The sequence below is a fragment of the Uloborus diversus genome, chromosome 2 (genome assembly GCF_026930045.1).
Source record: "Uloborus diversus isolate 005 chromosome 2, Udiv.v.3.1, whole genome shotgun sequence".
Classification (NCBI taxonomy): Eukaryota; Metazoa; Arthropoda; class Arachnida; order Araneae; family Uloboridae; genus Uloborus; species Uloborus diversus.
The window spans coordinates 78,237,589-78,262,934 of NC_072732.1; the positions used below are offsets into that span (position 1 = coordinate 78,237,589).

General features: G+C 32.6%; 1 protein-coding gene across 1 annotated transcript in view; it reads right to left on the reverse strand.

Moving 5' to 3' along the window:
- The window catches only part of LOC129235242 (rho GTPase-activating protein 26-like), a 235,843-nt gene that overhangs the window by 110,278 nt on the left and 100,219 nt on the right, over nt 1-25,346 (reverse strand). The window contains exon 2 of the mRNA XM_054868951.1: nt 8,568-8,663. Within this exon, the coding sequence (XP_054724926.1) occupies nt 8,568-8,663 (96 nt within the window). The remainder of the gene's footprint in view (nt 1-8,567; nt 8,664-25,346) is intronic.

Genomic DNA, 25,346 nt, shown 5'->3' on the forward strand with positions numbered 1-25,346 from the left:
TATACGAGTATCTACACACACTTCGCGTAGTGTATGCAAGATAAATTAATAGGTGAAAATAAAGCAGGTAAGGAAAAATATGGCCTATTTTGAAAAATAATGAAAAGAAAAGAAACAAAAATGTATTAAATTACTAACATTTAAATACAAAGAGAAATGCAATGTATGTGTGGAGTTGCATTTATGCTGGATTTGCAAATTGCTGATTTTTGCACTCCTTCGTACAGATATAATCAGTACCCCAGAGATGAACTATTTTAAGTAGTAAATATTAATGAAAGTTTTTCAGAATGTCAGTTTAAGTATTTTTAACATGGTTTTACTTTTGCCAGTCATAACTACAAAAGTTGTTTTTAAACTATCTTGTAAATTGCTTACAGAAGTTGCATGCTGGTGAAAGTAAAATCGTCAAAACATAGTTTAGATCGACATCCTTTTACAATATTGTGTGTGTTAGTTGCGACACTTTCCCTCAGGGGCATAAGTTTTGTCTGGAGATTCCGCAAATTTGGAGACATTATTGCAATATTGCAATTCTTAAATGTCGGTATGTCCCTTTTCATTAGATGTACTTATAAGTGCATAGCGTACCCGTATTTTATCATTCCGTAAGATTAGGAGTTTCATTCGGCATATTGAGTATTTCCGTCCTTCCAAAAATTTTAGTTCGGGACGCCCTTGGATACACAGATAATGTTTTTAAAAATCAGGATAAAAACAATTTTGATAGGGTATAAAATTTCTAATTCCTCTTTTTCTGGAATAAATAAAATAAAGAAAAGTATAAAGGGTTTCGGAATGCATGCTTAGCTTCGCACCCACATCCGTTTCGTACATTTAAAGTATTTTTTCTGTGATATATGTAATGAAGAAAAGCAAAAGATAATAAATTACCACACGTTGCTCTACATAATAAAGCTGAAAAATGTGTTCATTCATAATAATCGACTGCTCTGAAGAACACAAAACTCATACACAAAAAAGGATAATCATGTGCTCCGAATAGTGCAGTAGTAATCCTAATCCGTCATTTAACAAGATTGATCACCAAAAAAGGCATGAGGTTTAAATTTAATTTGGAACCTACGTGAGGCACGCCTCTTGAATTTAATGCGATGTTTAGAATAGTGTATGAAGTAGAGGTGCCACATTGATGAAAAAACATCGATCTTCAAATTTAAAACATCGATGGAATCGATACATCGACGAAAAAATATTGATATGTTTTAAAACTTTTTTTTATACTATAAGCTCCAAAAAAGGCTTTTATGGGAACTAAATTCACAGTCTGTACAATTAATTTGTATCAAAGGTGAACAAAAACGAGTAGCAATTATAACGTTAATTTTCAATAAATATTTTACTCAAAATCTGAATCGAAGAAAATTTGACGCTCACATGGACGATAAATTTCATCGCCACAATCTTGATCATATCCATCGAAAGTCATAAGTTAAAACTGAAACGAAAAACCAATTTGTCAATTAATGTGAAGAAACGAAACACCTGAACAAAGAACAACTCGTTTTGAAAGTACGCGTCTGCAGGCTACAGAAGGCAATTGAAAAGCTTGAGAAATATGAACAGAGACTGTAGTGCAAAGAAAAGCATGAAAAAGATTTTTTTTTTTTTTTTCACAGACAGCCAGGGTTCATACTCCATTCGGATAAAAAAATTCCATGGCTTTTTCACGACTTCATAAAAATTTTCATGACCTTGTTAAACAAAGAGAATGGCACTATTTAATATCAAACTTGCCAATTTTTGAAAATGTGAATAAGCAAAATTTCTACGTGAATGCCACTACTTCATCAAAGCACTTGTTTGTGACTGAAAAAACATCAGTGCAGACTGCAAGAATTAAACTGTTCTTATTTGTCTTCTTTCGTAAATTTAAGTGAAGTAAAAACACAGTGAATGCAATATAATGATGCCTAAATGTCTTTTTTTTTTTAGTAAAAGGGTAGAATGACAAAGAATGTGACAAAGGTCGAACGAGTCATTCCTAAGTTTCAATAAATTTGCTTTAAAAGTTTTTTTTTTTTTTTTTTTTTGTGCCAACAGTCAGCATCTAATCATCCATGTAACCTGTCAGTATTTTGATTCTTTAAAGTAAAACCATTCTTCAGTAAATTCATGTTTTTAAAATAGATATTTATAAAAAACATTCAGTAGTTAATGAATCTTCTGATTCAAATGTACTTGTTTATTAATTTACACATTTTCAAATGCATATGAATTAACAGGTTTATAAATTCAAGAACAAAGAGTTAGATTCCTGATATTGAACATAACAGTGGGTCACATGGATCAGTTTAGCGGTCCGTATGTTGGGTACTAATGTTTTATAGGGTCAGGTGGGGTGGAATGGGTAGTTTATTAATCTTTGAGTTACAGAAAAAAAAGTCCAACTGTTTTAGAAAATAAAAAATAATCATCTTATTTATAATAGTTTGACTTTATTTTGGTTTAAGAAAAAACTGAATGGAAACAGTCAGTTTAGTGGCAGTCTTCTTGAAAGTTACATTGTATAAATCAAAACTAACTGATATCTTTGAAACTTTGTTTTCAGGATTTCGTTTGAATTTATAGCATTCTACTACTGTTATTTTCATTTTAGGAAGTCTCCTTTGTCAACTCAAAAAATCAGAAAAGAGAAATTCCATATGTTTTAAGAAATATGTTAAAAAAATTAAAGTGGGGTGGAATGGGTATACTATTAGGCTTAATGACATAGGCTGAATTAACATTTTTTCTCATTAAAAGTTTTTCTCTGAGGTAAGTAAGTCGTTCATTGTATCAAAAGCTTTATATTCTGAAATCCTTATTTTATGGAGTTGCTTATGGTTGCACTAAATCTGGTTGGATGGAAGACACAAATTTTGAAGAATGGTCTCTAACTTTTTGCAAAGCATCTTAAAGACATGCAAGCCATCTGACATATGAAATTGTAAAGCATGCTATCGATAAAGAAATTATCATTTGCCTACCGCCCAATACGAGTCATGCCCAGCAACCACTAGACAAAGCCAGAGCTGACTGAATAAATTGAAAACCAGTCTGATCAAACTTCCATTCCACTAAGCTTATGTACAATATCTACAGGAGATTGGGTGCTAGTTGAATACATTGCTAAGAAATTTAAAAAGTATTTTATTGCTCACGTTCTAGAATCTTTAAATACTTGTAGAGACGTACCGAGTAGCACTTTGGCCGAGTAGCCCAGTACCGAGTACTCGGCCTTTCATTCCTCGGCCGAGTACCGAGTTACCGAGTACTCGGCCGAGTTACCCAGTACCAATTATGTTTAAAGAAGAACCACCGATACACATGTGATGAATTTTGAACTTATTGGAATAGTTGTATAGACCTCCATGTCCATATAATAGTTTTTAAAACTAAATTCCTGCTGAAATTTAATTATGCATTATTTAAAAAAAAATTGTTTATATATATATATATATATAGATTTGACAAAAATTTTACAAAAAAAATTATTTTCTAAATTAAAAATTAAAAATAAATATAAAAGGTATGATTAATCAAGTTGGAATTAAAACAAATTGTACCAATCTATTATAGGTCTTGTCCGCCAAAAATAAATAATTTTTAAAAGCAAATAAAAAAAATGTGCAGGAACGCTGCAGACACGTGTTTCTGCGTTACAAGGAACGTCTTTTTCAGTGCATAAAATGTTAGCTAAAGACTGTAAAGAATCCGATTTTTGTCGGATGCCTTTAAACGATGCATCTTTTTAATTTTACTGGATGCAGTGCGTACCGTGTTGTTTTATTTTATATCTTTTATTCCCATTGGTCATTCATTTTGTGCATTTTAAGTATTTCATGTTGAATAACGGTTTTTTATTTTTTAAATACAGTAAAAGATCAGTTCTTTATGGAAGAAACTGTAATGGTTAAGGAATGATTTAGAGCAGTTTGAGGGGCGTTTATAAGTGCCTAAAAGTATTTGGTATGCTTTAAAAAATTTGTATGCATATATTTTTCCACAACGCGAAATTTCAACTTACGCGAGGAGTCTTGGAACGCATCCCTCGCGTAAGTCGGGACTCGACTGTATTAAAAAAAAAAACTAAATAAAATCATGTTTTCACTCTGAAATTTAATTTAAAATAATACTACCCATTTCATCCCACCCCATGGGGTGGAATGGGTATGAAAACAGACTTTGAAATAACAGCTTTTTCACTTAATAATAAAATTATTTCAGTAATAATAACCATGGATACGTGAAGTGCATTGTTGAAATGTAAAAACTCAGTTATGATTTTTTAATTGTTGGATATCAGATTTGAATAGTTTGACAATTATTTAAAAAATACCTGTTTTTATACCCATTCCACCCCACCTGACCCTAGTATTAGAATTGCACTATTACTATAGGGTTGGTGGGGTAAAGTGGTCATAAAATCGTAGGTTTTCAACTTAGGTGGATAATAAAAACAATAAATTCTTCAAACACTTCAACTTTTTTTGTTGTTATTTTACATTGCATTGTTAAAGAACACGGTACATTGCATTTCAGGAAAAAATATTGAATTTAATTAGTTTTATAACACTTTCATTTCCCTTTGTATTTATGACCACTTTACCCCATGGGATGGGGGAAAGTGGTCATAGCATGGGGTAAAGTGGTCATAGTTTTAAAAAACTGCAAAACCGTTACAAATAACCCTAATTTTTGTATATTTCGGTTATTTTTATAGTTACATATATGTACGAGTATATACGGGTATACACGAGTCTACTATACGTGTCGTGTAGACATGAGTAAACATGTTCATATATGAATAGATACATGTATACATCAGATGCATGCACATGCTTACTCAAGTATATACGTGTATACTCACGCATGTATACGTGATTACCTATAGGAGTGTATACGTGTCTACACGAGTATATACGTATCACGTGTATATGCGAGTAAAGCGTAGAAAAGAACATCATATGCGTGTTTTGCGCTTGTATCTCGAGTATATGCGTGCATACCTGAGTATATACGTGTACAGTCGACGTATATACGCATATATAAGTGTACATACATACTTATACGAGTATACACGAGTTAATTCGTGGATATATCCAGTGCGTGTTTGTACGTGTCTACTCACGTAAATATATATGAAAGCACGAGTATATTCGTATGTTTACGTGTAAACACGATTATATACCTGTTAGACGTATATACGTGCATTTACGTGTATACACCAGTACATGTATCCACGTAAATCTACGAGTATATCCGCTAATATACATGTATGCTTACAGAATGAATCCAAGATTTTTTGCAAAATCTAAGTGGTGTGAAAGGGGAGGATAAGAAGCAAAGAATCATAAGGAACTTATGGTCGCTGACGCGCTACATGCACAAAAGGTCAGAAACTGACGTTAGCAAAACAGGTCACAAATTTGTTACACAAAGATGATTTTATCCGACATTTTAGTTTTTAAGACATATTTAGAGCAGTTGTTAAAAGTTACGGTCTGTAGTAGTTCTAATACACGCATCGCAACGAAGGTGCAGCGACTGATGAAAGTTTTTCAAAAGTCTCGTAATTGCAACAGAGTGATTGCGATGCATGTATTACAGCTGCCGGGCCGCACATTTCATCAATAACTTTAAAATTTTCTTAAAACCTAAAATGTTGTGTAAAACTGTCTTTGTGTAATAAATTTGTGACATGTTTTGCATCCATCAGTTTCTGGCTTTGCGTGCATGTAGCGCGTCAGCCTTGAGTTTGATTCCGGATGTTTTCTTGTGATTCTTGCTTCTTATCCTCCCGTCTAACACCTTTTAATAATTTGACCAAGAGTTTAGACTCACCCTCTATACATGTATATCATATGCTTGTATGCAAGTGTCTACTCGAGTACGTACGCGTATATACGTGTCTCCCTGAGTATATAATTGTTCGTATATATACGAGCATATAAGCGGGAATATACGTGTATAGTCGAATGTATATCTGTATAGATAAAAAATACTTGCAGGTACCCAAATACGTGTTTATTGGTGCATTTATGTGAATACGTATATATATACGTGCTTACACGAGTATATGCGTATACATACGCTTATACTCGTATATTTAACCCTGTTTATTGTAAAAACAATACATATTAAGTGAAGTTAAGATTTAATTTATATCTGCCTTATACTTAAAGATTTAGTGACTTTAGAAGAACAATATTCGTTAAGCCTAATATTATGACCACTTTACACCATCTTACTTAAATTGTTCTAACAAATTATTCAAAGATTTAGCTAAATGCTAATGAGTAAGAGTTCTTGATACATATAGGAAGCTTCCTGTACAGTCAAACTGTTCATAATTCTAACAAATAAAATTTCCCAAGGAAGTTAAAAAAGGTGTTTAGATTTTAAGAATTTTCATATTTACACAAAATATTTTTTTTTACCAAATAAAATTTTGCCAGTTGTAAAATTTTGCATTCAAAATATAGTTTATAAATGCACTACCCTAAAATAAAATTTTCACATTTATTCGAACATTAATTTCCAAGCTATAGCCATTTATTTGAATTATGACCACTTTACCCCATTGACCACTTTCCACCACCAGACCCTATTCTATAGGCTCAAAAAATATCTTTATTTTCTAAAACCTTCAACAAACTAAGATATAAACTCTGATAAATTTAATAATAATGTTTTAATGAGTGATTGAAACGAACTTGGATACAACTGAATTGCGTGAGTGGGCGTGGCAAAATCAAGAACATGTAAGTTCGCTGCTCCAGAATATAAAATATAAGAAGTGTTGAAAATACTGATAAATTCAAAACTAGTGATGACCAAGCAGTAAATTCACATTGCAAAAAAAAGAAGGGCAGCTGCTACAGAAGTGTACGCAATGGGATTTCAAAATTCAGATTTGTTTTTGTTATCATTCAATTTTCAAATTGCAATATTGTTAAATCATTCAAAAATTCGAATACTCTTTCAGCTGAAATTTACATGTGTAACTAAGTTTATGTGCTTAGCTGATAGCACATCGTTGCGCTCGCAGACAGCGGTGATCAAACCGCTTTCATCTTACAGCCGAAATATAACGCTATCGTACGCTAAGGGTCTATTCTTATTCTATGCTCAAAACATATAACTCCCCCCTCCAAAAAAAAAAAAAAAAAAACTCTAAGATACCAAAGGATTTTACAACATCCAACGTGTTCGAATCAAAATACGATACAGATGCCACACTTAACGCAGTAAGTGTGTGTTACACATTTCAATACCGGACAAACTTCTTCTATTGCGAATCATATGAGGCAGTGAGAAGCAAAGGGATGCAAGTGTCAAATGTTAAAAATTTGGAGATAATCAACACATATGGTAAGAGAATCTCTACTCTTATCTTGGAGCAAGAGATTGAACTTGTAGCCTTGGTAAGTACCCGCAATACAGCATGATTTAGAAAAAAAATGTCAATGAAAGCCTACCTAAGGATCTGAACTTTCAACGCGTTTCACTCAAAACTTGAAAATGTCAATTTACATCCCTTTGCTTCTCACGGTCTCATATATAATGTGATTTAAGTATGGGAAGGAACAATAAAACACATCGACATCAGGAAGAAAAATAGGTTTCAAACAAGTCCATTTCTAAACGTCAAAAGCATGAAAAGTCTCCGCCAGATTTCGCAGAAGGTCTATGTATCCCATTCAGCTAGTATGTAAAAGTGACGCTACACTTCAACAATAATTTTCACGATTTTGCAGGTTAAACATTAACGTCGAAACAAAATAATAATAGAACTCCCTTACAGATTTTTAGTTTGTCCCAAGGGAGAAAAGGGACCAAAATTCTAAAAAAGGACCGAACAGGGACTATATTCTTAGGTTATAAACGCTAAATTTTGGGATGCACTGATTAATCGCAGTAATTAGTAATCGGATACTTTGTCGATCATTTTTAATCGGCAAAATTTTTACCTATCAATCGGTTGAAATTTTTTTTTTAATTCAAAATACTTTTGCCTAGAACAAGAAACTGTGGCGAATGAATTTCTTACACCACCAATAGTTTCGAACTCCAGCTGTATAGCCCCCATTTGATTCAAAATTACCGTAACAGAGTGTGAATAACGATTTTTTTAAGTGGGGGAAAAAAGAAGTTACAGAGAAAAACCAAACTGAAACTGAAATTTTAAAGGAAAGGGAGACCAGTTTTTGAAGGGGAAAAAAAGGTTTTTAGGAACTTGAAACTAAAAAAAGGACTGCTAGGGCAAAAAGGACTAGTTGGGTGCATTGATAAAAGAATAAAAACTATCAGTTATTTTAATGTTGGTACGTTAGAAAGCTAAAATCTCATGTGCACGATTTGAGGACTCGATAAATCAAATTTAATCCTCTAACATTAACAGTAAGGTATTTTAGACGGATAATTAATTCTTAAATCTATGAAGAAGAGAGTGGGATAATTGGGATGACTTTTCGAAGCATTTTCGACGGCACCTGTTAAACATTCCGATCAAGGGACATAATTAAACTGGCAGGAAATTAAATCGAAAATCAATGACTTACCAATTACCAGTTCGTCGTCTGTCTGACTGCTCCCAATACATTCCAGTTTGAAGTTATACAAGGTGTTTGCGACGTTCCTTTGAGCTCTCGAAAGTTCTGTGAAAGAAACAAAATTGGACTAAGTGAAAAATACAGAAAAATAGAATTATTTTGCAAAAATGCAACTTTTTATAATTTACAAAATAAATAAACGAAATGGAAAAGCATATTCGGAATTTTTAACAAAATTTATTCATGAAAACGGGAAGAAAGTTCGAAATATGCTAATTTGACCAGAACAAATCGCCTATAGTCTATACCACAATCTTACAAAACGTAAATTACATAATATAGAAACACATTACTATGACTTACAAAATCAAAAGCAAAAATAAGGTGTAAAGGAAAACTAAAATGAATAAATAACTGGAATAAATGAAGTGAAATGTTGTCCAACACACTTTTTAAAATTGTTGTTCACATGAAACTATTTAACTGATAATCATTTTTTTGCATAACTATGTTAAATGGAGTACAAAAGTAGAAAATAAAAATATTTGTTGATGTGCGTGTATTTAGAGCAATGAAAGCAAAACTTTTTCACGTTATTTTTATTTTAATTTAATTTAATTTTATTTATTTATTTATGTTGCCCTCTACAGGTACATAATTCTGAGTTTATAACACATACAAGAATCATATTTTTAACTGAAAAAGTATGTCAGTGACTAAATACTCTTCCTGTTTTCCCATTTCAAACAAAATTGCGTCAAAAATGTTTATCAAGATTTGCACTTCCGCAACATGAGTTTTAACAATTTTCCGATTAAATACTGAATGTCTCTATAAATACTCAAGCAAATTCGAAATAACCGCTACAACTTCATGATTTAAACATTTGACGTCAGACATTTATTTTTTTTTTAAATATCATCTAGGACTTTTGTTGCGGACATTATTTGGACAAAATAATGTGAAATGGCCCTTATGGTATTAAATGACGGACATATCGACGCCATCTGAAGTAATTTTTGTTTGTATGTTGTCACCAACATTTGAGTTTTTAATTTATAAAATGTATGCTAGAGGTTAAAACAAATGATAAAGATTCTGGGAGATGATGAACTCCAAGACCATGTATCGGAACCCAGTGGGTCGAAATCACCCCAATAAAACTTTTTAACACTTTCTTTTCTAAATTTAATTTTCTGTTGATTAACAGATAATCTTTAAGGATACTTTTATCAAAGACCCGGTGAGCCTTATATCTTTGCTTTTAGAACTAGCGTTAAAACTAATAATTTCCGACAAATATTTCGCTGAGCTCTCGTTGAGAAAAATGACGAAGTAAGAAACAGTTCAAAATAAATCTCTTTCTCAATATCAAGCGGAAAACTTCCAACAGAAAAAAACTAAACAGTTAAAATTTGCTCTAACAATTAACTTAGCACATCTTTATCGAAGGAGTGATTCGACTTCAATCGGTGATGCGGGTCAAGGTGAAAGCAAAAGCGAAGTCGTTATTGAACAACTAGCATTAGAAATTGCGCAGTATCTTTTTTCTAAATAATTATTCTGCAATTTCTGAGACATGGATTAACCAGGAAAAGAAAATGACACGTTAATCACCATCAGTAATGCTTCAAAATGGAGGAAAATGACACCTTTCAGAAAATATTTCCAAATCCGATTCCCTACCCTCTTTTAAAAAACAATGCGCACAAAGTTTCATTCAAATATTACGTCTATTTTCACTCCTGCGCAAAAATTGTGATTTCCGCCCAGCATAAATCTTAATTTGAATTTTAACCCCTGATGTGTATACTTTATGGATCAAACGAGCCCATTATATTGCAATTTCGTGGTCTAAAAAATGTTAACATTTAAGAAAAAAAAAGTGAAGACATTAACTAATTAACGAATACAAATTAACACTTCTCATAATTTATACTCACAGAAAAATATATGTGTCTTTCTGAAAAGCAGTACAAAAAACTCTTAGAGATAGATGTTCTTTCCACAAACATCGTATGATTTTGTTTTGTAATATTGATTTAAAGGAAGTACAAAATGTATGCGTTGTTTTGTAGAAAGTTAACCATCAATATTTACTCAATGTCATGGTTGGTACAAAAAAAAAAAAAAAAAAAAAAAACGCGGTTTGTTGGGGGGGGGGGGGGGGGGAAACAAATAAACAGGGGTTTTTTTTTTTGAACCGGGTTGGCTTGGTTTTCATACTATTTGCAAGAAAAAATCTATTTTATGAAGTTGATGAAGATTTTGTGAATTAATTGTTGATAAATGTCTAACATTCACAGTTGCACCTAATTTCTTGTTGATTAATTATGCAACTAACCAGGAAACATCACGATCAAGGAAATTCAAAAAAATTCCAAATTGGTGGCATTCGAAAGAGCATTGGAAAACATGTTTATGGCACTGAAACTACGTGCCCTCGTGACCACGTTATCGAAATATGATGTCTTAAAAATTGCCGAAATTTTTAGTAAAGTCGCCAAATTTAGCGAGTTTTGTTCAGAAATGGAAGGTACGGCGCGAATTCAACATCTGCATCTGACAAGACATTTCACTTCCATATTTGGTCACCACCAAGGCGCGTGAGAAATATCGCATTAACTCTTTACTCGGGGTGACTACCATGGCGCGGGGTGTCGTGGCACAGACTGCGGCATTGAAATTTTTAGGGGCTTGTGTTCCGGGATATTAACGTGCAACTGTATAGGGGAAAACGCCACAGCCCGAAATATTTGTTTTATTTTATTGTAAAAACAATGGAATTTTTTGTTATTCTTAAGACTGTTAAAAAACTGATGTTTAAAACTTTTATGCTTCTGCGGGTGAAATATTTCCACTGAAAGAGTTTTTTCGATGATGAAACTGTTTTGAAAAAAATATAACCGTAGAGAAACGGTAAACACACTTTAAAGTCTTTTTTTTTTTTTTTTTGAAAGTCGTAAATCTGAAGTCTTCAACAGTATCTAAATACGAAGAAAACGACATTTTTAAAGATTTCAAACCATGTTCTCAAATTAAAAAAAAAAAACGATTTCTGTCAGTTATTTCCAGTGTGTTTTTCGTTATGTGTATCGTCTTCAAGTTATGTGTAAACCCTCTAACAAGTCAAATAAAAAAAGAAACTGTATTAATTTTTATTTTGCTCGTATTTGAATTCCCTTTTAACGTGAAACATAATTGGTAAAAGTGACTTCAGTATTTTTTAAAATGACTAAATAACATGCAATATGATGTGCATTTACGTTATAGCGACTTTCAGTTGCAGTGACAGACTTTTTCGAACTACAAGGGTTGTTGTAATGAACGTCGACTAAAATTTTTGATAAGAATCTGTTATGAAGTAATTTTCGACATCGTTAGTTTTGCTGTGCAAATTTTTGACATTTACTATCCGTTGTTTTCTTTTTTTTTAATTATTATTTTTTTTATTTTAAATTAAACATTTTCGCTAGCAGTGGTCAGACAATAAAACTTCATGAATGATAATAACTTTTGAAAAAATAAATAAGAACTGGGATACTACAATCCATGATCATGTTCTTTCAACATCAAAAACTATCCATTTTATTTTCAATATATAAGCTTTAATAAGCATGTTTTTTTTTACTTATTCATATTAATTCTCGTACATAATTATTAATTACTTACATCACATTTCATTACAAGAGTACAAACTTAAATTAGTTAAGTAAAACACACTTGAAATGCACTTAAATTCTGAAATGCATTATTATCACGATTACAAAGTTAAATCCTACGTTCAATTTCGTTATAAAGTTGTAGCTCCTCTGGATAAAGCTCTCTAGTTTCCATTTCACAGGCTTCATAGTTACTTTTTAATTTTACCCACACAAGTAAAGTGTTGATTCGAAACATCGTTTACGCGCTTTGCAGATGACCAGAAATGGAAATGAGAGTCTTGCTAGACGCAGGCGATGAAATCACGTGGTATTTTCCATTTCTTGCCAAGTCTTTAAATTTGGCGAATTTTCGTAAGATTTAGACAGACTTTGATCCCCCATATCTCAAAAACAAAAGGACGAGGGCAAACAATATTTGGGTCAATTTTTTTTCTAAAGATACTCTTTCGAATGCGACCATTTTTAACTTTTTTCATGATTACTGAACTCGTGATGTTTCCTGGTAAGGATAAAATCTTGTAATTTCATTTGCTCATAAGTCCGTTATAGAGAAAATCTTATTTGAAAAGCTTTAACCATTAGAAAACAAATACTATACGCAAACAGACCAATGCTTAAATAATCAAATAAATAATTAATAGTGAGGGTTAAAACAAAATTATTTTTTTAAAACATAGAATAAAATCTTGTGTTATCTCATTCACAACTATAACTTTTCGATAGGTAAATAATGAATGAAGGTAAAATTTAAAAAATATATTCTTGAAGTCATGAGGTGTCCCACAGCAGTTTTCTCTTTCTCCCCCCCCCCCCCCGAAACAGACTCTAATTAAAGAAGCAATATACACGAGCGGAGCAGCGGGGTGGTAACTAGATGACACAACTGACCTTGAATTAAAACAGTTCTCCGAGAAATTACGATCTTCTAGTGTGCATAAAAAAACACTTTGTCGTTAACCGATATTCCCTCTGCAATTTCCTTGAAACACTGAAACTTAAGTATGCAGCTTCAGGAATGCAAGCGAGAGAGATTACTGAGAGATGGAATCAAATTTTATAATATTTATTTTGACTGCTGAGAAAAACTATATTATTCTTAAAATACTAATTCATACTAGGCAAAAGGTTAATGATGCCAATGAACATTTGTTTTTCACACAGCCCTAATTATAAATAGTAAATTTGACGGTATACTCAAAAGATATCTTGTTTTAAACAATTCCAAAATATTTTTCAACAATGACAAACAAATAATAAATGAAAATGTTTTTTATTTTAATAAGAGATTGTTTTAGTTTCTAAAATCTAAGTTGCTGAAACAAACTTATCATAATATAATTCATATACATCATACCTTAATTTTATCATGCATTGTTAAAATCCTAGCGCTACGAAACATAAAAACCAGGGGATTTACACGGGATTAAACGTGATCGACATTTGGCTCGTCTCAGTCCTTACCAAGGAACCACACGACTTTAGTAATCATGATAAAAGTTCAAAATGGTCGAATTCGAAAGAGCATATTTAGACATTTTTTTGACCTATGAACTGTGTGCCCTCGTCCCCTCATTTTTGAGATATAGGTCTTAAAGTCTGCCGAAATCATAAGAAAAGTCGCCAAATTTAAAGACTTGGCAAAAAATTTAAAACACCGCGCTATTTCATCGTCTGCATCTTGCAAGGCTACTCATTTTCATTTTGGGACATCTGCTACACGTGTGAAAGATGTTTTGCATCAATTCTTTACTTGTGCGTGTCAAATTAAAGGAATCGCCATCAAGTATACGCAGTGGAAAGTAGAAAGCTTTATCCAAATGAATGACAACTTTACAACGAAATTAGACCTAAATTTTAAAATTCCATTCATGATAATAATACATTACAGAATATTACTGTATTTTAAGTGTGTTATGTGTTAACTCTTATTAATGAAATATGTTGTATTTCTTAATAATTTGGGTGAATTGCTATGAATAAGTACAAAAAACAGGGTAACTTGAACTCATACAGTATATAGATAATAAAATGAATAGTCTTTGATGATGTAATAAAATAGTTATGAGATTATCGTATCATTTTTTTTTTTTTTTTTGAGTAATCACGATTGCTTATTGTTCTTATTTGACTGTTTTTGATGTTACGCTGATTTTATTTTCCCGCCAGCACCCTCTGCAGCATCACCGTCGACCGGCTCCTCACGATGCTGCTCCTATTGCGAAAATCGTGTCCAGGTTGCGTCCATATCCTACACACACACACATACATACACACACCTACAGACACATCTACACACACACATCTACACACACACATCTATACACACATACACATACACACACACTCATACCTGCACAGACACAAACACACATGCCTACATACACAAACGAACGCCTACACGCACACGCGCGTACACGCACAGCACTGCTACACAACACTCACACACATGCATACATACACTCACACACACGCACCCACCCATACACATGCGCCTACACAAACACACACGCGCATACATACACACACACGCTCGTGATTGCGAAAAACAAAATTTGAATTCAAGATGCCAAAAGTTCAAATTAATATTTTTTTTTTTAAAGTTATTATCAAAACATGAAATTTTATAAGCTGACCACTGTGAGGAATAACATTTAATTTTGGACGGAAAAATTAAGTTCTTAAGTGAAAACAACGGATAGTAAGTAGTAAATAATTTTTCGATAATTTTGAAGTGTAATATGCATTTCAAAATTATCGATATCGGAAAGTACATCATAGATAAATAGAAATAGATATTTTTGTTCTTAAAAACTATTAATATAGTCGACGTTCGTTACAACAATCCCTGTCGTCCAAACAAAACCTGTCACTACAGCAAAAAGTGGCTATAACGTAAATGCACAATATATTGCATGTCATTTATTCATTTTTAAAATTACTGGAATAACTTTTACCAAGTTTTGTTTCAACAAAACCACAATCACTCATTCATTTCCAGATTAGTGCACCACAATACTCGAGCATGATACTATGTGCCTGGTACAAGTCTGGAATTTCACAAACTCGTTCGCCTCCATTTGCAACACCTTTGCAATTTTGCTTTTCGAAGGAGTTTGACCGCTGCAGTATCTGTACAAGACTTAAATTGATGAAATGTTCCTGGTGCCACAATTTTCTATCTTTTAAGCCTTATTTTGTTCAGTATCATATTTGTCAAAGTCAGTAACATATTTTTTTCCCTTTTCAAGAGGCTTCTTTCATTTTTATTTTCTTTTTCTCTTATTTGCATTTCATTATTCTGCTAATTACAATTTATCAAGCCGAGGTGTTTTTTTTTTTTTAAATTTATATTGCCTAAAGTAAACAAATTAGTTTTGCACAGAACCTAAAAGAAATACTCATAATTAATATTTATAAGAAGAACAATAAGAAATTACTTAAAATATATTACATCAATATTATTGTAATTAACACTTAAAGTACTAAAGTAAAATCTACTTAAAATCTACTAAAATGCAAAAGTATACTTTTATCCGGCTAGTCTCTTCTAAGTTTTACTGGGGAAAGGGTCAATTCTGCCGTGGAAAGTGCAGTATCAGCAGAAATGAGTTTTTGAGATATTTGAAGAACCGCGTTTTGGATTCCATAAAGAGAATCATTAAATAAATTATCGTTCTTTTCGTGCTTAATTTTCGGCGAAAACCAAATAAGCAAGCTTGTACCCTAAAGCTAAATCACAGAAAGTGACAAAAAGGCAAAAAAATAATTAAAAATGAAAAATTTGCAGACATTACGATTTACTTTCCCACGGCAAATGCTTATTATACCGAATAGCAACATAAACATACACATTGATATAGTTGGAAAAAAATTTTTTGGTGAAACTCACCTTAGCGTTTAGGGGATTCGCCAAGAGAGAGAGAGAGAGAAAGGTGGTTTAAAATTAATTTCATAACATTTGCATTGTTTTTATAAAAAACAAAATATTTCGGGTAACAGTGTTTCCCCTCGTCCCCCTCCCCTATCATACTATACTTTTGAAAGTACATGTAACTATTTCTTCTTTAAACACCAGGAGGGTCAACTGCCATCTCATGACCCCCTCAAGTGGTGGGCGTGCTTTCATCTCCAATAATAAGATAAAACTTAAGTTTAATCTTGTTTTAAAGTTGTCATTTCTCTGGAAAAACTTTCCATTTGATAAGCTTGATATTGGTTCTAAACTTTAACACGCACAAGTAAAGCAGGGCAGCTACTTCTCCAAGAGCGATAGTGGTACCACCTCCCTCAATACCTGGAAGGCCTCACCAAAAACAAAAGCCCCCCCCCCCCCAGACGAGCAAAGAATATCCCTAAAAACAACCCCCTAAAAATTTTAATGGAGCAGTCTGTGCACGACTCCCCCCCCCCCCAGTTACCCTAAGTAAAGAATTTGCTTAAAACATCTTTCACGCACTTCGTCTAAAAATGACCAAAAATTGCAATGAGATGTCTTGTCAGATCGAGACCCACGTGATAACAGGCCAGACAACTCCCCTCCCCCCCCCGCTTCGTTACGCCACCAGTAGTCGATCTTTGAACTTGGCGCGAAACTTTGAAAGCAGTGCAGTCTACCAGTTAAACAATAGTGCTTCTTGGTCTGGTAGAAATAGATGAAATAGGAAATATTAACTTCGGCTGCACATTTTTGAATACAATACTGTTGGATTTATCTCATCCTTTCCACGTACCGGAATGTAGAGGCAATTAAAAAATATATATATAATATAAGTGTCTGCTGAGTGAATTTGAGTCAGCGATTTCCGCTTCCGAACAACCTGCATGTGAAGAAAAAAGCTGGGCGTCTCAAGGAATAAATTTTAAAGTTCGGAGGTAAGTACTTTTCTCAGATAAACAAATTTACATTTTATGCAGTTAAGATTACTTAAGTTTTCCTCCATTACACGAACAATTGTCAGTTTCCTTTCTGATATCTTTGTCTGTAATTTGTAATTTTAGTATACTGATTTAATGTTTGAAACGGTTAACTTGCAACTTTTTATTTCTTTATTTTTTCAACTTTGTACACGCATTTATTCGAAATGGATTTTCAAAGCTGACAATATACATATGTCAAAATTTTCTGCAGATATACTTGTTGCTATCAGAAGCAACGTAACTTGGTGTTGATATTCAGTTAATATGTAAGCAAGTTTATTGAAACAGGGTTTTATTTGAACTAATCTTATATTTTCCGTTTCGATTAAATTGTTTCATACGCTAGCATGTGTTATTTTGATCAAAAAACATTCCTTGATGGGCTTCCGTAGTTCTGAGATAGAAGATTAGATTTGAACGCCGGAGGTCGTGGGTCCGATGCTCTAACATTTCCCCCCAACTACGCCCCTGCAATGTTCTTCAAACAAGCTGGTTCTGTGCGTAAATTAAAAAAATATATACGGTTTTTTTCACTGTTGTCTTTAAGTTTTATAATATTTATGCACACATTGTGGTTAAGTAAACGGTATTCATAATTTCTGGGCTTGCGAAAGATTAGTTTTGAGCAGTGGATACACAACGTGTTTTTGCCAAATGCTCTGTGCTTGTTTGTTTATGCTTAAAAAGGGCAAAATATCTTGAACTACATATTTTTTGAACTCCTTGGGTTTTCTATTAATAAGCTTTCAGGAACTCTGAAACTGTAACATAAATTGAATTAAGGGGCTGTCTATAAAGTATTATGCAAACTTTTGAACAAATTCCCCCCCCCTCCTCCTTGTTACATGTAACGCTGTTCAACATGAGCATATTGTTATAAACAACGCGTGATGTCACACTTCTTGTTATCCCCTCCCTTCCCCCTGTCACAAAACTGTCACATTGATTTCCTAAAAGAGCATACTCAGCAAAATGTTGATCTAAATTTAACATATACGAGGTTTTAAGTATTAAAGAAAGTTGCTAAAATGGTCATTCTATGAAAAGTTTTTTGAAAAAGGTACTTTGTCATCAATTAATGCTTTTTAAAATAATTTTTCAAAAGCCTAAAATGATGAACTATTAAAGCCCCCCCCCCCACACACACACACAAGAATCATTAGCAGCAGAAAAAGCTGAAAATGGAAAAGTAGCCGAATTCCAAAAAAAAAAAAAAAAAAAAAGGCTGTTTAGATATTGAATACATTTTTTGGATGTACAACATACAGTATTCATGATGTTGTATTATACATTCTTTAATTAACGTTTTTCAAGTTGAATTCCTGTGTAATTTTTCGAGAGTGCCCACCGAAGGGGGGGGGGGGTCGGAATCATAGTCTCATAGTAATGATAGCTTTTCAACGGCTATAGTTATAAATAACTGTGCCCTTGAAATTTTAAGGGAGATGTTTTGGGTTTTTTTTTTTTTTTTTTTTTTTGAAGATTTCATAATTGAAGGGGGTAGGGCACCGTCTACTTTGGGGGATGGCACCCAAGCATTCACGTCTTTTGAAAAGCATAAATTTGCTCAGCTAAGTTAACATTAATAATATGGTATTATGTACTTTAATTTGATGTTATGTCTTTGAAACATATTGCAGTCATGTTTCCCGTTTTCTTAAGTAAAAATGTTTATTTATTTTTTAAAATTTCATTTAATTCTTATTCAAATACAATAGTAATATTATTTTTTGTTTTGTTGTAATTGTAAAATGAAAGTTCATTTGTTTATTTGAATACTTCTTTAGACTTAATGTTTCAATACAATATACGAGTAGTTAAAATGCGATTAGTTAAAAAACAATTTCCAATGAAAAATAAAACTGTGTTTATTTATCACTTTGTTTTAACATGATTGTAAAATAAAATCGTGCTTAGTTATTTGAATACTTTGTAATACTTATTAATGTTTTTATGTCAAATACTATGAATTAAGCTCAGTGTATTTTTTAATGTATGATTATCGGTTCCTTTTTATGTTTTCAAATGAAAAAGTAGAACTTGTAATGCTACTAAAATAACAGAAGTCAATAATAAATAAACCAAATAGTTTTATTTAACCAAAATATTAATCGAAGTGCTCACTTCCCAATATCATTGTGGATCGACAAACGATGACGTCATTTGCTAGTTGGATGGCCTTCCTATCTCGAAGGCCTCGGTCAGATGCAGGTGTTGAATTCGCGTCGTTCATACCATTTCCGAAAGAAACTCGCTAAATTTGGCGACTTTACTTAAAATTTCGGCAGACTTTAAAACCTCTTATTTTGATAACGGGGCCACGAGGGCACGTATTTTTTGTTCCACAAACATATTTTACGATGCTCTTCAAAATGCTACCAGTTTGGATTTTTTTTTTTTTTTTTGAATTTCCTTGATCGTGTGGTTTCCAGGTTGGTAAAAAACAGTTATCAACATAAGGTACATTTAATTGAAATTCTAATATTTTTTTAATAATTTCACCTCAAAATTATGTACACATATGCAAACCGGATTCATTCTAGACTTGTAAACGGGCAGGGAGCCGAAACCCTCCAGCAAAATAGAAATAAGTAAAAATGAGTGCGCATGCTCGTATACGTGAGTCAGAAGTTTTATGCTTTCAAATTCTTAATTTTTTAATGAATCTTTAGCCAAGTTAAAGGTAAAATTTCAGCATGCTTATGAAACACCGTGCATTACGAGCCACAAAAAAATTGTATTTTTCCAATTATATAAATGAAATTATTTTTTTGAACATCTGCTGCAAAAGGCGTACTTTTTGTAGCAAGTTATTCCGTGAAGTTTATTCAGCTCTATCAGCTATGCAAGGTAATTTGATGTTCATAATTATTTTTTAAATAACATTACGAAAGGGTTGAATGTTTTAGCATTCGAACATTAAATTTAATTTTTTGACAAGCAAAGTGTAAGATAGTTATCAGTCGAATTTTAAAAATTCAGATTATCAGCCATATGGTACATAGAGATAAACCCACGGTACAGTATTAAAATGCGTTAGGTAATTTACAGGGTACGAAGAACGAATGCAAAAGGAAATAGTTTAATAAAATTCTATTGAGCTTAATAACATGATCCCGAGTCAAATGACACCCACGCTAGAAATGTCGCTCACTTTAAGGATAATAAAGCTGATGACAAGTAGAATCTAATATGTTTCAGTTAAGTTCCAGGCAACTTCCGAGAGAAATAAAATTTCAGTTATTCCACAATTTAATACAGGAAATTTCCGATAAATATGTAAAGACATCAATATCAATAAAATTTATGAGCTGCATTTTAATTTTTTGCAAAAGGAGTGAAACTAATTATGAATTATAACATCATTGAATAAAAATACCTTAAAGTCATAATTTTTTTCTTTTAACTTCAATTTTCGGCTGTCAGACTTGTTACAAGCGTAAACATCAGTGACGAAGTTTAATGAGAGAGGCCCACATTCTGACCGCAAAAACTTCAAATATAAATTGAATACACTTGTTTTGAAGGAACAAGCAACGACGTTTTTATGCAAAAATGAGAGTTTTCGAATGTAAGTGGAGCTGAATACAATTTTGAAGCTTTTTCTGAGGCACAGAGTTTTTTTCTCATCCACTTTTTACTAGCTTTGTTACACCCTCGCAAAAAAAAGGAAGAAATAAGGTGTTCTGAAATGCTGCCATTTTTGCCAAACTTTTACAAAATTCAAAAGAAAGAAGCATGTTAATTCAGACAGAAAATCATGAAAAACATCGGTTAAGTACGCATCACGCATAAACGTAGCTTCCAATCACTAATCAACGAAGTTCGGAAAACCCGAAAAAAAAGCCCTTAAGTATCCATTTCATTACTTTTATCTCGACGCTGAAAAAATGTGCAGGTCACATTTTAACGTCAAAAACTTGCGTTAGAATTAAATAAAGGCAGATAGTGAAAATAAATCAAAGGCTACAGAAGAAAAGAAGAGGAGCAGAAGAGAAAAGGAAGTAATCAAAACTAAGCAACTTTGCACACTGAAGACAACAAATAAAAACATCTAGCATTCTTTTTAATTTTGACGTCTTGAATTCAAATGATGTTTTTCGCAATCACGAACTGCGATAAGACTCTACTCGTTGAGTTTCTTGTTTCTACAAATGGAATGGAAATGGCCAAGAAATTTGGACCCGTCATATTATATGACTGGTGATTTTCTAGAGTGGGTAATACGACAATACGAGGTATTTCCATAAGAAAAGAAATGGTGATTAGGAAGCGGTAATAAAGATAAACTGTTTTAAGGCCGATATCCAACAATACACTTATTATAAAGATTACTTACAGCGTATAACGTTATGAATTTAAATTTCTTATCAATTTTAAATGATGGGAATAAGTAATCTGGAAATTTTGTATTTAGATGAAATTTCGCTTTTTAAGTGCATTTATGTTGATTTTTTTTCTAACAAAAATCATAATAATCCCCCCCCCCCTTCTTTTTTTTTTTTTTTTTTTTGAAAACGTATAATCTGCTTAAGTTAAACCTTGAATGAATGCAAACGATTTGAAGCCATGGTGACGAAAATTTGTCCTTTTAAAAAATAATAAAACAACGAGTTAGCTTATTGTCGTCGTCATGGCAATCTGAAAAAAACAGAGCAACATCAACTTTGATCAAGTGAAGATAATAAGCAATTCGTAATTGCTCAACGAATGAATTTTTGTTCAAAAAAATCTGATATGGACATCGCATTGTTTAGTACGCATTACTTAACCTATAATTTTTACTTAATAACTAAAAATAAATCGATGCTTGTACTAATGTGCTCATGTTAGCAGGTATACTTAACACATTCTTTTCAAAAATGAACTTGAAGTACATCTATCAAGAAGAGTACAAACAAGAATGAAAGAAATTTGACTCAACTTTCCAAAGCTAGCCTTAATTATGCGAGACATGCAAGTACACACATACAGGTGTCTCTCGTATAACACGGTTAATTCGTTCCGTGTAGTATAGTAACCGTGTTATACGAGACTTTTTTTAAAATAACATTTTTACTTATTTTTAATATTAATTATGTATGTGCATGAGAAAAATCAGGTTAAGATGTGTCATGTTACATCGAAACCATGCCATACGAGACTTAGAAATAATGTAAATCAAGGAATGTTACCGTAAAAAAAAGTAAAATCTTATTAGAGTTATTAACTATTAACAGAATGTATTAAACAAAAATGAAATTCCATCTTTTATATATATAACATTTGAATTAAATCAAAACCATGAAGTACTAAGATAAATAAATATCTTTGTGCTGAACAGTAAAGTAAGACAAAACAACGTTAGAAGAAGCACAAATTTGTAAATTACAGCAGACACGTGTTTCGGCGTTACAGGGAACGCCTTTTTCAATGCAAAAAATGATGAGCTTATGGATGAAAAGACATTCATCCATAAGCTCATTATTTTTTGCATTGAAAAAGGCGTTCCCTATAACGCCGAAACACGTGTACATTCATCCATAAGCTCATTATTTTTTGCATTGAAAAAGGCGTTCCCTGTAACGCCGAAACACGTGTCTGCTGTAATTTACAAATTTGTGCTTCTTCTAACGTTGTTTTGTCTTACTTTACATGAAGTACTAAATTCGAGTTTCGTACCGTGTAGTATCGAAACCGTGTTAAAATAATCGCAAATTTGGTACCGTGTTATATCGAAACCGTGTTGTAAAAGTACCGAGTAGTACGAGGGATGCCTGTACTGATGCCGTAAGGAAACTTGCTAAAAAGGACTAGAGATGGTCAAAACGGATTTTTCGGTTGCCCATACGTTTGCACGTACATGTGTTCACATGCAAGTAACAAAAGAAACTAACCAAAATTCATTCAGGGGTAAGTAAAATGTGTGTTGAAATTGGGGTTGAAAACTTCTTCAATACAATAAAATATTTCCTTTACATCTTGCAAGGTAGTGAAAATTCGTGAAAAGAGGGGGAGAATAAAAGGGGAAAAAAGTATGTCCATTGTTTCAAGTTTTCTGATGATAGCGTCAACTGGACATCAATTAAAAACATATTTTTTGTGAATTTAATGCTATTTAAAAACTATTTTGTTTAAACCGAAGAAACATTGCAACACAATTTATTTTTCTGGGTTTTAATACAAATGCTATTTTTATTTGGTAAAATACCACAAAACTTTATGCAATAAATAACTATTAATAAAACTTGCTAAACACGAATGTTCAAGAAACCTGTTTTAATTGCATTACAAAAGTGTTATTGTGATAGAATAATGACAACTCAGAATTTTATAAGTTTGGATTAAAAACTATGCGGAGAGGAGCTGATGTGTGCATCACATGACTTCCTTTTACTCCAATTTAATGTCATTTCCTTATTATTGGCATTTTTAATGTGATTCAATAGTTTACTCTCTAAACATCATCAACAATGGCTAAATTAAAATCAGATTTAAAAAAAAAAAAACGCCAAATTTGTCGCCAAGTTGGCGACAAAACTTGGCGACCAAAATACTGTCGATATATCACAAAGTGTCCGACAAATTATAACACCACTTGACATCGAAATCAACAATGATTTCACCCAAAAGGGGGCAAAAGACCCCTTTAGAAATACCCGAATGCAACCAAAAGAGGAGGTGCACAACTAGACCCCACTAGGAGTCTAGGTACCAAATTTCAACTTTCTAGGACACAATGTTCTTGAGTTATACGACACACATACGCACATCCGCACATACCTACATACAGACGTTACGAGAGAACTCGTTGTAATTAACTCGGGAATCGTCAAAATGGATATTTCGCGTGTCTATACGTTCTTAAGCACTTATCCACGTGTGGTCAAGTCGAAAAAAAAAAAAAAAAAACTCGGGGGTGAGTAAAATGGAAATTAAGGTCGATTGTTGAGTGAAAATCTTTTCGCGAATACAATACTTCTTTTTTTGTAAAATGAAGTAAAAAGAAAAGAAAGAAAAAACACAGTAAAACACTATAGTATACATTTATTTTCATACTAGTGGTACCAACACGGCCTTGCCCGTAGAGAAAATTAAAAGGTCATTTGGTTCGCCTGTATATTTACAAATAATAGATGATGAATTTCTCGCCAATATGCTATGTTAATTTGCTCGTCCATGTTATGATAATTCGCTCGTTGCAGAGAAATTATGTCCACCAATGGTGGTAAAAATAAAATCACAGAAAAAGAACAAAATCAAATTTTCGAAAAATCGCTTCGAGGTGCAAACTTCCATGCTATAAACTAATTTTGCGCTAAATTTCATGAAAAATCGGCAGAACGGTCTAGGCGCTATGCGCTTCACCAGGCCTACGCGCTGTTTTGCGCAATCGATGTCACGTGACCTCAAGCAGGCGATGAGCGGGAACAGTTGTTAGTTCAAACATTGTTGTGGACTTCAACTAGCTGCTCGTTGTGGATGCAATATTGTATTTCATCTCACAACTCTAGCATTAAATAGCAAAGTAATATTTATTCCAAATGTGTAAATACGTTATCAACTGTCTTTATGGAGACTTGAAATGATGTTTTCTTTTTTGTTCTTCGTATTTGACTGTGCTAAAATGTTTTGTCATGAATTTACATTATAAGCCGTTGGGATACTTGGTGGCCGTTGGTGGTGAAAATTTAACGTATCAAATGTTTAACATCTCCAAATATGTTTGAAGCTACAGTTGTTGGATTAAAAAATGTTAAAAAGGTAAGTGTGATTACCAATGCTTATTTTTAAGCAAAATTGATAATAAAAAAAAAAGCAGTAAAACCCCTCCTAACGGATACCCCACGTATGCGGATAGTATCTAATTCCTCGATTCTAAGGTAAATAAAATTATTAAACCTCTGTCCTACGGACACCCCTCTATTGCTGACAAAAAAATTTGTCCTATTAGTGTCCGTATTAGAGGAGTTTTAATACTTGTTAAATAATATTTTAAGGATTTTTTACCTGTAAGGGACGCATTTTTATGTATGTTTTTTTCATGCTACATATTTTATCACTTTCGATTTTAATGACGAAGCTTTTTTGACCTCACTTTGTGTAATGATCATTTTTTGTAACTATTGTTTCAAGGGACTTTTTAACATGAATTGGCTGAAGAGTGCTGTTTAATAGATACATTAGATCGCGGTTCATTAAAAAGACCAACTGTTTTAACTTTTAA